General features: G+C 43.6%; 1 protein-coding gene across 1 annotated transcript in view; it reads right to left on the reverse strand.

Annotated features, from left to right (window-relative positions):
• The window catches only part of SLC35F6 (solute carrier family 35 member F6), a 96,383-nt gene that overhangs the window by 26,656 nt on the left and 56,102 nt on the right, over positions 1–13,625 (reverse strand). Inside the window, exon 2 of the mRNA XM_085613145.1 lies at positions 4,086–4,158. Coding sequence (XP_085469271.1) covers positions 4,086–4,158 — 73 coding nt within the window. The remainder of the gene's footprint in view (positions 1–4,085; positions 4,159–13,625) is intronic.

The following is a 13,625-nucleotide window of genomic DNA, read 5'->3' on the forward strand; positions in this document are numbered from 1 at the left end:
ACACGGGGCAGTCCCGAAGCAAGAGTGCGGAACAAGAGAGGGGGAGAGAGACAAGAGTGACAGGCAGAGGGAGCGAAAAATAAAAGGGTGGGAGAAATATAGGAACAGAGGTGAGATAGAGAAACACAGGAAGAGCCTCTGTGGCAGCAAAGAGAGAAAGGAAGGATGATGACTGAAAGAGAAATGGGGGGGGGAGTAGAAAGAGAAACCTAGGCATTGAAAACTAAAGAAAATAGCGTAAGGCTATCTTCAATCCTGTAACACATAGAACAAGCATTGGTAATGCATCTGTTTCACCTATCTAATGATGAGTAAAAAGCTGTTTTCATCAGTGATCCTCTGGGACTCGGGAGAAGGGAAAAGCTCATTGACAGATAACATGGGAGTGGAGAAGATGTGGCGCAGCAGCCAGAGCTGCTGACTCGAGAGCTGGGGATCTTAGTTTCAGTCTCGGCGGCACCGTGCAACATCCTGTGAGTCTATGCAAATCACTTAATCTCTTAAGGTGATAAATTGGTATATAAATATGCTGCAATAGTAAAAGTCAAAACTTTGTTAAAATATAGTTCCCCCAAAGTGCATGTTAACAGTATTTCAGTGGTGAGAAACTGAAAAGAGAAGCAGACGAGGAACTAGCATTGGTAAATGCAGGAAAATATGCTACAGCCAATAGAAATGGATGAAAGTTGAGTGGCACACACAGGAACTAATGAGAAGCTAGGAAAGAGAGGAGGCGGGATTTAAGTTCCTTTAAGTTTATATTAAGAATAATAGATTTCTCTAGCACAGTGCAAGCGCTGTGCAGGCGAAGCCTAAAAAGGGTGCCACTTGAAAAACAAATTGGGTGAGTGAGAGAAGCACGAAAAGAGACAATGCCTTCGATCAAAGGATGCCTCGACATTTTAAAGAGCGCTGCAAAGAGCAGGGTGAAATCTCAACCCTAGTCCCCACATCTATATAGTACTTTGTGACTTTTACTGCTGCTTGTCAATCATGCATCACAATGCTGTGGGGGTGAGATGTCTGTATTTTCACTGTGCCTCTTCAGTGTCCTAGGCACAGCCAATAAAGGTAAAGTCAATTGGAAAAAATGTATTCAATTTTTTTTTTTTTTTTTTTGCCACAAACCAGATTTCCGATGGTGTCAGGGTAGTATACATGCCAGGAGTGAAATATCAGTAACCAGTTTTCAGGATGGGTGAGAAATTTACATTATAATATTGCAAAACAGTACATTAACATAAACGTTGCAGCATCAGATACAGAATAAACCAGACGGACTGAAGAAAAAGTTCAGGGGTGTAACCAAATTTATTAGAATTTAAATGTGAGAACACTTTATAAGACACCTTTAAAAACAAGCACTGGTAAAGCCAATAGGTGTTGGCAATGCCCTAGCCCCAGCTAGCGTTGTTAATGTGAATGTCTTTTACCCATATTGTATAGCAGCATATCTGCTGTTCAGCATTACTGAAAGTCACGGAAAAAGCACTCTGACGCATCCAGCGCCGGCCATGTCATAGCGCTTTTTTGTGTCAGGAGGGGCGGGAGATGAGGGTGAAGAGACTGCTCATGTGTTGTATAACTAAGACCTAAAACTTAATGCATCTTAGTGTAATGTAGTTTTTTAAATTCATTTTGCAGTTTTATAAAGCATGAACTTGGCTTGAAGATATTGGAGTGATTTACCTGAGCATCAGTTACATTACATAAAGACTCATTCATTTTTGATAGGTACAATGAGATTAGGTGATTTGCCCAGACTCACAGGATGTTGATCCAGTGCCAAGACTCAAACCTAGTTCTCCAACTCCAAAGTTGGCAGCTCTGGCCATTACGCAACATCCTCCCTGCATTAACGCTATCGGGCTCGAGAGGGGAAAGAAGCAACAGGGATGGGGATGTGTGGGAGGGGGAGAGAAGCATAATGGATGGGGCGGGTGGGAGGGGGAAAGAACCAACAGGGATGGGGCAGGTGGGAGGGGGAAAGAAGCAACAGGGATGGGGTGGTTCAGAGGGGAAAAGAAGTGTTGTGAGTTCCCTTTAGGGCCCACTTAGGTCTCCCTTATTTAAGCCTAACTGCAAGGTGTAGACCGCTTTGCACAAGTTACACACAGCATGTTGTTTTTTGGGCCACAATATTATTTAAGAAAATACTGCACATGTTTTTGTTTTTTGGTTCTTTTCTCTGGGACTAGGTCTGAACATTTCATTCAAGGTCAAACAACACCGGGCCCCCGTTTTCCAGTGATTGGTTATCAAATTTAGCTTGCCATTTAGTCACAACATAAATTCACATCTGCAGTTTTCTAGTGAGACACCTCTTATTGTATACACAGAGACTTGCCTTTTGCAAATAGAGAAGGGGATTCTTGCAGAGGAAAAGATCCTGAGACGAACGCGCTAGCTTTGTGCAACCTGAGATGCAATTTACCTAACTACAAATGCCAGTTATGGGACCGGTTCTAATCCCAGAAATCTCTGATAGATCACTGAGCCCACGTAGTGAGGATCGGCTGAGACAGATATATCATTCACTATGGTAGGGCTTCTCATTGTATACAATTTACTTGTAATGCTAACTACTTTGCTAGAATGCATATGTTTTCTAGTTGCAGGACAGCTGTTTCATAATAGAGCATGATAGTTTTAATAACTATTGTAAACTTTCCTTGTGTCTTTCTTTTTTTTATTATGGAGAGGCATGAGTGAAAAAACGAAAGGTTACGATCTGTTTCCATGGTTCCTCCTGGGAGCTGAAGAGTAGTATTCGGAGGGGGGGGGGGCAATTTACCTATCACTCTGGGAAGGTTAGGAGGGCAGGTAAGGCACTATGGCCTAGTCAGATTTGGGCCCACAGGTACTGATGAGGTATGGTGATTCAATCCCTGCATTTTAACACCTTGTGGTCCAAGGCATGCTTCTGTTTCCAGACAGAATCCCTGCAACAGAAGCAACATGAATGGTGGGCAGGCTTTTAAGCACAATCCATCATATGGAGTGCTTAAACACAAATAAAAAAGCGCCACTAAAAGTGGGAGCTGTGGATGAACACAAGTACTTTGTCCATGCTCTAAGGGAGGGCCAAACACATGAAGAGGCATGGCACATGAATGCCATGGACAAACGGGAATGAAGGTTACAAGAGTGATGTTGAAGCAAACAAATGGTAGGCCTATAGGTGGGCTGTAGCCCACTGAATGTATCTTGAAGAGACAGCTCATGCACTGTCTAGTTGAGACCTAAAAAACTGCTAACTCCATGTGGGACATCCATCAGCTTCCTTCCAGCACCTCTTTTCTGTTTTTCCAACTATTCTGAACATTCAACTCCCTTTTAACCAGAGTGAGCAATGCTCATGCTTTAAACTAGTTCTCCCATAGCAATTGCTTTTCAGTCTGTGTCACTGGTGTGGCTGTGGTGGCAAGCATCTTAGTTTTAGTGATTTGCGTGAGATTGGATTGCAAACCAATGCCCTTACATGCATGCATCAAGTGTTGTGAGCCTTGAGAACAGACGAACAGGACCATATCAACACAGTGTGTCTCTGGGATGTAGCACTGTCTGGCATATGTCCACTATGCATGTATTTCTCACGGTAATAGTGATCAGAATTTCTCCAAGTTAATGCATGGACTTTAGAAGAGAGACCAAGTCGACAACACAGAGACAATTACTGCTCGTCTTGTGCTGTCTGCATTTCATGCAAAATTCAGAGTAATATGTTTGAGCTTTGGACGCCTCAAAAGCAAAACGTCATGCTCTCCGCTGTTTGCTGGGCCGGTGCGGCTCTTCATGATACAGCCCCTGGTTGTCGTGTCTTCACTCGGAATGAGGGCCAGGCAGGCAGGCAATGTTCTTTTATCACAGTTACAAACTTCAACATAAGGACACAAAAGTGGCCGGAACCCCAACACCCTTATACATGAGCCGCCCCTACTAACGTGGACTAATCACTGCCATCAGCTGCTTTTCAGTAAATGCGTACACTACATTCCTCGCTGCTGGAAACCCCTCCCCTTAGAATGGAGGTTAGGTTCGATTATTGACTAACGTCAGCCTTCTGAGTGGATGCCGTTTTGTACCTGTAGGAAAGGATGATCGAAGTTGTGTTCTGCGCTTCCCTGGCAGCCCGGCGCCTTGATCTTGTCAGCCCACCTGAAAAAGAAGGGCATATTAGTTTCTCAAGAAACATGTGTCAGTTTTTACATTACTCAAGCATATCCCTACACTACGGCTACTGTGTCCAAGGGTAGCACACTAAATAAAGTTAATCTTACCATGGTTTATTGCTTACTGTAAGCTTTGTTTTGAAAAATTTGCATTTTCCAGCCTGCCATAGACTCTGAACATAGCCAAGTTCTTTTGTGCTTGTTCCCTCCACTTCAATACCTATATCTTTGTCGAAAAACTCAGGTTGCCGCACCTGAGCACACCATACCCTCATCATCAGACACAGCACGGCGCACACCTCTGAACGCACAGAGATTTGCGCCTGCCTTGCGGAGCACTCTAGGGCCAGATGTACGTAGGGAGAGGTTTGTGATTACCAGATAGCAAATGTTTGTTATTCGCTAATTAAAAAATTCGCAAACACAAATGTACAAAAGTTTGCTTTACACTTTCTGCGATTCCCATTGGGTCGCAAACAGACCTACCTCATTTATATTCATAATGTAGGTGTCGGTTTGCAAAAAATTTGGAATAGCAAATATCACAGGGATGATTGCCTTCTGGGGTCAGCAGACCACCCTGTCTGTGATTGCTTTTTCAATACACCATTTTTTTTAAATGCAGCTCATTTTCCTTAAAGGAAAACAGGATACGTTTCAAAAAGAAAAATGAAAAGCTTTCTTTTCATTTTGTAAGAGTAGGCAGTAGTCCGTGGGACCACTGTTTGGTTTAAAAAACTTTTCCCCCAACATTCACACATTTGCGAATCGGTTACCACCTACTTGAAGTAGGTGGTAAAATGCAAATGTTTTACAACCACATTTCGGTTGCAAAACATTCATATATACCACTGCTATTCGGTATTAGCAAGAGACGCCCTAAACATGCCCCTTCCTAATACCGAATCACATACCCAATTTGCTATTTGGTAATAGGTTAACAAATCACAAATAGGGCTTTGTACATTAATAAATGCTCTTTTGCGGTCACAAATGGCCTGATTCTGTGAATAAGGTCGCATGTGACCTCAAAAAAGCTTTGTACATCTGGCCTTAAATATGGTGGGCTGTGTTGCGCCGCAGCAGCAGAGTCCATGCTTCCGCTGGCCTGCCTTGGATGCAGTAGTCTGCATAAGCCCCTCTGTTTTCACTGTGCATTGCAGCACCCACCCAGCCTCCCACAGACAGACATCAGAACACATCCTTCATGTCTCAACCTGTTAAAAACTCTTTCTTTCCTTTTCCCTATTTATATAATGCGTGCTAGCACAGCTTTACCGTTTCATAAAACTATAACAGATTGAGGATATTTTGGCATGTCTGCATGCACATCTGTAAACCACGATTGTATTCTCAGTGCACAGAAACACAAAATGGACGTGCTTAACTCACTGAGTGTCCTTACCTTAGATGCATTTGCCTGTGAATTATAAATCCCCAAATCCAAAACTCCATGGATTAACTGTGTGTAATTTAAACCGATGGTTCATGGTGCTCCTCACTGGCACCTATGACAGTCGGCCACATCGTGGCGCTGTCGGTTCAATTTAGAAATCACACAACAACAATTGTTTATTCATTCAATATAACTTAAAAATGCTAATACTGTCGCCATTAGTGGCCTGGAATAGTCCAAACTGTCAAACTTGTAAGAGTGTGAGGGTTAGTAGTTGTGCTGGGACTGTCATTGGCAGCGCTCGCAGGGGCCATGGGTGGTGTAAGACCTCCTGACTACGACCCTGGTACTTATGTTTTTTTTGCTAACGGAGCACTGACTGTGGCTCAATGCATCCACAACCACCTATATTGCAAAGTGCGCCGCCGCCATTATGGCTAGTTTGACGCTATAGAAATTCTTCAAGTAAAATAAAATAATAAAATACAATCAAACATAAACAAATAGCCATTTGTAATTAACAAATACGACAATGCAGCCTCTTGTCATGCTACACCATTACCCTGCCATGACTTATCCAACAACACTGTCCATACTGGGATGTTTCAGCCTAACCTCACTATTTTAGGCCCAGAAGGCAAATGATTCTTGATTAAAAAGCCTCGACTGGTGAAGTGGCCCTGTGACAGCTAAGACGCCTGCGTCATACGTCAGACCCCTACGTCTCTTGGAATGTGTGCCGCCTCGCAGCGTGCCCCTGCATGCAGCCCCTGGTGTCGTTGAACCATTCCTTTCTCTGCACGCATGTTGTTTGCAGTTTTAAAGAATGTTTGGAACTTTGAGGGCTGATCACAAGCGATAGAAACTATTTTGCGCTGAAAGCACAACCAGATCTGTCGGTGTGAGGGCGGCGCCCGTCCACATCTCACAACAGCGATGGCCGAGCAGTCTGTCAGAGCAAAAATAACTGCACAACTGTCACTAACTAGGCAGGGCACAAGTCGAGGGGACACGCGGGCTGGACGTCGATTCACCAAAATGCCAGGGGTAGCGGAAGTGACACCAAATGCCCTATGACCCTAGTGTTTTTACTGAAAGTGACATCATTTGACCTTTGACTCTGGTGATTTCACTGAAAGTGATGTCACACAACCATTGATCCTGATGTCATTAACAAAAGTGAAATCACTGAATTTGCTGAAACTAAAACCTACACTATGTGATGAATGAAAAACAACAAAAGCATATTAAAGTAGATGAAAGTGTGCTTTAGCCATCAGCCGCATTCACTCGGCTGGTATGACGACTTTCCAGGCGCTAAACCACAAACAGCAGCATAGACTCGGAGAACAGCCAAACCTGGAGAACAGCCGTCATTGACCAGCTACACCCATCATTTTCCTAAACATAGTTTCAAATGCTGATACACAGGCTCATACCCTGGGCTCAGCTCAGTGGTGTCACTAGGGTTGGTGTCACCCGGTGCGGGTAACTCATGGTGTCACCCCCTCACGACTTACCGCATGGACCTCCTCCGCCACGAGTCCGCCAGTGGACACAGTTGGCAAATAACGGGACCATACAGAATCCTTAGTAACGTTTGTAAATGTAGGTCCTATATTTACAAAATGTCCCTGTTAACAACAGTGTGATAATGATTCATTAATCAGGTTGTACAGTGGGCTACCTGCTAGTCAACAGTTTATTGGAATTTATGATATCACAGGTATGGTACTTTGTACTGGTATGGTGTTCACACTATCCAGCAATGCGATATATCAGTGGTCGAAGTGGGGAAAAAAAGTAAGGGAACTGTGGGCGGAGAATCAGAGGGCGGGAATAACCCAAGGATTGGATCAGTGTGCAGAGCCAGAGGCGTGGCCAGAATGCGCAAACATCCCAATTTTTTGTATTTGTTTGGTTTCACTGCCCAGTTTTATCAACCAATGGATACACATGATTATTTAAGGTTCTAATGAGTTATTGACAGTAAAATGTGTTCACAAAATGGGATATGCTTCTAATCACAGAATGTCCCCAAATACGATAAAATGTGGAAGCACAAGCCATGTGTCTCCGAGCCATGGAGTTTCTGTCATCAGCACTTCTCCCTTTTCCAAAACAGCAGTTCAAACATGAATGGCTAAAAATCCTAGTTTGCAAATGTTTTCTAAATAATAATGGCTCTGCCATATTTGCCTCATAATGTAAGATCTGCAGCATGATCTGACCATTTAAACTAATAAATTGTTTGTTGCTCAAACGTATCAAAAGTTAACCCCTTCGATGCGTGTGACGGAGCGGTTCCGTCATGCGCATCGGTCGCGCTGTGCGCGTGAGGGAACCGCTCCGTCACGGCCCCGCCTGCGCACGGAACCTTCAGCACGGCGCGGTAATCCACGCCGCGCTGAAGGGGTTAATAAAAAATGTGACTTGTGTTGCTGTCAGAGTAGATGACAGTTAATAGCTCACTGTTCTATGTTAGGATTTTAACTTATAAACTGCAAGTAACAAAAGGATCTCTCTGACAAAAGCAGTAGCCCACTGGCCCATTTACATAATGTGCACTTTGTGATCTGCATGGTACATGTTCTTTGCAGCAGGTACATTAACCCTCTGAGCTACCTTTCCATGAGTCAAATCTTCCATTAGACAAAATTCCGATCTCTCTCTAGGAAGAACATTAATCACCAGAGTCATCATGACATTTTTATTGTTACCGAAAATTACTGGCGGCCAGGAAGGAGGCAGCAAGCGCTTTTAAAACCATAATATACTTGCAAAAATGATGCCTCCACCTAAAGTGAGCACCTGGTGCGGTCACACCGGTTGCACCGCCCTAGAGCTGGCTTTTCTCAAGGGTCCTGTGATCTCAGTGACAGGGTCACTGTTCTAGGGTGTACTGCTTCATAGGCCTGCCCGCAAGACTGGAGGTGAACTTCAGTATGAATAGTGGTGGACAAGCCTTGAAGGTTAACCTACACTTGTCATGCTAGGGTCCACCTGCTGGTGCTACGACACCGGGGCTTCTAATGTCTTGCGAAGCCTTCTAAGGTCTAGCATGAGATAGTGCTCTCTCAGGAGAGTGGTCTGGCGGACTGGTTATTAAGGCTGAACCTGGTTCCCCAGTTCCAAATTCACCAGCTCTGGCCATAGTGCCACATCCTCTCCCCCACTGAACACAATACTGCCCCACTGAGATAAAACTCAGACCGCCTTCAACTACAACCCAATTGTTGCCAGCTATAAACACCTGGATGTGGCTCAATTTAAATTACGCACTGGGCAAGAGCAATATGTGGCCTAAAAAAAAAAGGGACAGCATCCTGGAAAAAGCAAACAATCATAGGGAATGCAAAATGTTGGAAACCATGTGAAATGTAAGCAGGAACAACATGGTTACCTTAATGCTTTTACACTCACTGTTCAGAAATCAGTGAGTGCTTTTACCTGAAAAGTTAAGGACATGACAACAGGGCCCTGAATGGACCCATTTCAATGGCCATTGCTTATATCCTTACAAAACGTAAGCAGTATGGTAAAAAAAGACAACATCCCTAGATACAGACCAGCAGTACAAATTTTGTGTTTCAATCCTCACATTGCAGTACCTCCAGGATTGGTGCACTAGTTCCAAGCCCAGGGAAAACAAAGCCAAGACAACAAAAATAGCGCTTCACTGGCAAACTCTGTAAAAGTGGCGCTAATGTGTTTGGGTGTGAATAAAATCAATCTGGACAGTTTGCTACCACTCTGTCTTACTATATTTAGTTATTTATATTTCATATTTTAGAACTTTTATTCCCGATGCTGCATTTTGGAATTAAATGTCAGAAAAATACGACATTGATTTCCAGCAAAAGTGATTTTCTTTTTTGGATCCATTTCACAGGGAAGCAAATAAAAGAAAGGAGACGAGACAGTGCGCACTGCGCACAGGTGTGCACAGGCACGTCCTCCTCCTAAAAGGTTAGGTTGCTCTCCGCACACGGGCCCTGTTGGTGTCACCCCATGTGAGGGTGTCACCCGGTGCGGTCCGCACCCCCCGCACCCCCATAGTGACGCCGCTGGCTCAGCTAGTGTATGCCAAGAGAGAGGAGTTGTCCTAACAGGTAGGGCGCTCGACCTCGGACCTGGGGAACTGGGTTCGAGTCTCGGTAATGACGCTGAACATCCTGTGATTCTGGGCAAATCACTTAATCTCCCCGTGCCGAACAAAAAAAATGAATGTATGTCCTCATGTAACGTAACTGGTGCTATGTAAAGCGCTCTGATACCTGATTGGATTCGCGCTATGTAAAACTCTGAAAAAACATAATTACCATAGCTTCAAAAACACAGGCAGCATCTCCATGTGTCACGGAAAAGCCAGTAGATGTCAGGAAAACCCCAAAATGGCTGTGCTGACTCATAATAGCATATCCAGTAATCAAAGTGACCCTGGTTGGTACATAATAGTGTAAACTCTCCTGATAGGAGCCAATCTGCACACAAAATTCATCTACCAATCCCCAAAAGCAAATATACCCACCACAAAAACAGTCAATCTGCTCACACACAATTTCCATTTGTTTGTTTTTTCTCCGGTCAAATCTGAATGCGGCGCAGGAAATCTGTGCGCCTATTCCAGGAAAAGGGATTTAGCTTCATCACTTATTTGTGTGGCATATACCTAGCTTTGAGTACTATTTTTTTTATTAGATAAATCGATATTTTCAGGATAATCTCTTGATTTTATGAGAATATTACAAATCTGGTATGGAGCAGGCCTGCCTGGGCCTGCTTTGGACACCCATGACATTCATGAATTATGTTAGCCTTATATATAGTTTACACCTCAAACTGAATTGTCTCTTCAAACTTTAATAGTAGGTGGTATCCAACAGAGCACTTTCTTTTTCAGTTTTAAACCTGTGACACCGCCATGTGTGCACAAGAACATGTATCGCTGGAGTGCAGGTAGGGTTCTAGCACCGTTCTTCATTAAGTCACATATGAGTGACTAAAATGTTCACAGTGATAAACATTCTTAACACACACAACCTGGCATACGTTCCTAAAACACATACACAAACAAACACATTCTAACATAGGTACAACCAACACACATTCCCCAAACACGCAGCAAAGCACACATTAAAAAACTACACTCAGAGTCACACTCACAGTTAGACACAGGGCCATTTCTGGGTGTTTTGCCACCCTAGGCGAAATTTGAAAAATGCCGCCCCCTGCCTTTTACTACCATTACTCTCTCCCTCTGTCATCCAGGCTAGAAGCACCACCCCCCAAAAATGTGTTGTAATTATGAAGGTTCAACCAGTGTTCTACCTAAGGGTATTTAACAGATAACCATTACACAAGGGAATATGTTGTTAATTGGATATCTTCTCAGGCACTACAGTGTTCAACTCATCACACATTCACATAATATAACATAACAAGTCAATGTGTTCAAGAATTAATTGTATCATTTACCCCACTGGCAAAGATTTCTGATGTCCTATATATGAGCACATGAGGTAATGATTGAGAGGATAGGTTAGTGTGTAAGTGAGTATGAATTGCTTACTGATAATCTCGATTAATCTAAGTCATCCTTGCCCTAGTTATTACTAGAGAGGCGAGTCCCAACTCTAGACGGGAAAATCCAGAAGCATGTTGTAAATGCAAGCCGGGTCCACCCTTCTGAGCACCATCAATGGGTAGCCATTCCCAGCATTTTCCCGACATACCTAACTCTAATGAAGTCCAGGCAAGCCAAGCGGAGGGCAGGAGCGATGTTATGATTAGGATGAGGACAAGTAGGTCTAAGGATAAAGATGATTACCTGAACACATGACCTCTACATCATTCACACTCATGCAATCATCACTAATGAAAAATACCATTATTCCATAGTAGACTTTAGAAAAAAACACATGCAAAGCAACCAATCCTGCAAGTAACAAAGCAGAGAAATCCACAACACACACAGTCACCACTGCGGTCCCAAGCCAGTATACAGAAAACGATGCTGCCTAAACAGTAGACAGGCGTACAGGCAGCCCTAGAACGTCAGCTGCCATGCACACGCATGACCAACGGCCATGATCCTGCAAGGCAGCCAATACTGCTACAGCACCATGAGGAGCTCCAAGAAGCATGTGGAGGCACAGGACTCACTGGAGTGTACAGAGTTGAGACTGGCCACAGAAGGAGAACAGCCACATTGGAAACATCCCGTCAACAATGACAGAGTGGTACAACTTCCCCAGCTCCTGGCAAGGCAAGGCTCCCATCGACATTCCTCCGCTGGCAGCTCCTAAAGGCTGCAAACACACCCCCATCTGTCCAGCACCAGGGAACCAATGGTCTCAATTCTAGCGATCCGAGCTGTTATATATTTCGTATAGATGTCCTAATAAAGGCATAATCGTAACTTGCCCTAATATAGACCTAAATTGCGTTGCCCTTATATAGGCATGATTCCAGCTATCCTAATACAGGCATGAATCATGCAACCCTAATATAGGGATGCTCCTTCACCTACATTAGCCCACTACACTATGCAATAACGGGCTCTTAGAAATTAACCTTATCTAGCTTCAGCCCTGGATACAGAAGGAGGGGTTTTACCTAACACAGGCCTTCAGCATACATCTCCGACAGGGCTAATAAATTATGCATGAACCATTATCTATGCACCATGTCCATCTCTTATGTCTTCTTCCATCTGACAAAATGTCAGCACTAACCACACATAGAAACAGTGGACACTCTTGGGGTATAAATATACAACATCTTGCCCAAGTAAGTTAGTGGAGACCGTGACTTCCCGGCTGACACACTGACCAGAGATGCTGTCGTTCCTGCATGCAGAAGCTCCAGCTAGCAGTGGTTTAAACATCCTTTGCGGGGTGTCCAACTCGAGACCAGGACAAGGTCCCACATTCTCTCATTCTAAAGGTAACGGGGTTGACTAGAACCTAGAGGGACTCTTGGCATAATACCTACACAACACCTACATAGATGTTAGGTACATTTTAAGTACATCTAGTTAGGGAGGCATCCTAGGAGTACCCATTTTTTTCATGTGTTTTATATCAATGTATGTATTCAAGATTATTGCACAATGATAGAGCTTTACTATGTCTTCATTCTCGTAGTGCTGCTAATCATATATCTCTGTTACTGTTTAATGGTTGTTTCAGTGCATATCATTTACACTAGAAGAACACCTGTGCAATAAATACTTATGGTAACACGCCCAACTGTTTCTTCTGTGTAACTCTCTGAGAACCAAATAAGTGAGCACTAGTGACTGAGCGAAAAGTAGTACATTGTTTCCACGATTCTGAGGGATCAGGGCTGTCATGTTCGATAGTTGCCAGAAACTATTCCCTCCTTGTTCGAAGGAGTTTCTAGTGGCACTATGAGATAGCTGGTAAAAGGTAAACAGGTTAGCATACCCGATAGGGGTGTACAGAATCAGTCTGACAATAAACCTATAGTGTATGTTATCCAAAAGCGCAGTACCTATATGGGGATATAGGAACTATACAACAGAACTTGTTGAGAAGCTCATAGTTTATAAACTCCCCATCTCAGACAAGCAGGGCGAAATGACAAGAGGATGCTGGTAATGCCTGTAAATGTATGTCTGTTGGATGGGTGTACCTGGCTTTTTCACCATGCTTCTGGATTTTCCAGCCTCAAGGTGGGATTCACCTCATTAGTAATGAATGAGACGAGGGCTAGGGACATAAAGATAACACGTTAGTTTAATTTCATTACCCCACCATACAGATAAATTCACCTTTGTGTTATTGAGGATAGAAGAAGTACAAGATACTATTTTAGGGAACACATACCAAACAAAGATGTAGAGTGGCCTGAGGTGAAAGAGAAGCGTTGTTGAAAGCATTTCATATGACAGAAAGAATGAAGCTAGTAAAAACGCTCTCTCCAAACTTGTATCAGAGTTCCCTTTCTGCGTCACTCTAAAGGCACCCATTGGAACATCCCCTACCTCCATTAGATTGTGACTAGGAAGGGGATTTAATTCAACAAGGCAC

This window comes from Triturus cristatus, chromosome 6 (assembly GCF_964204655.1).
Source record: "Triturus cristatus chromosome 6, aTriCri1.1, whole genome shotgun sequence".
Classification (NCBI taxonomy): Eukaryota; Metazoa; Chordata; class Amphibia; order Caudata; family Salamandridae; genus Triturus; species Triturus cristatus.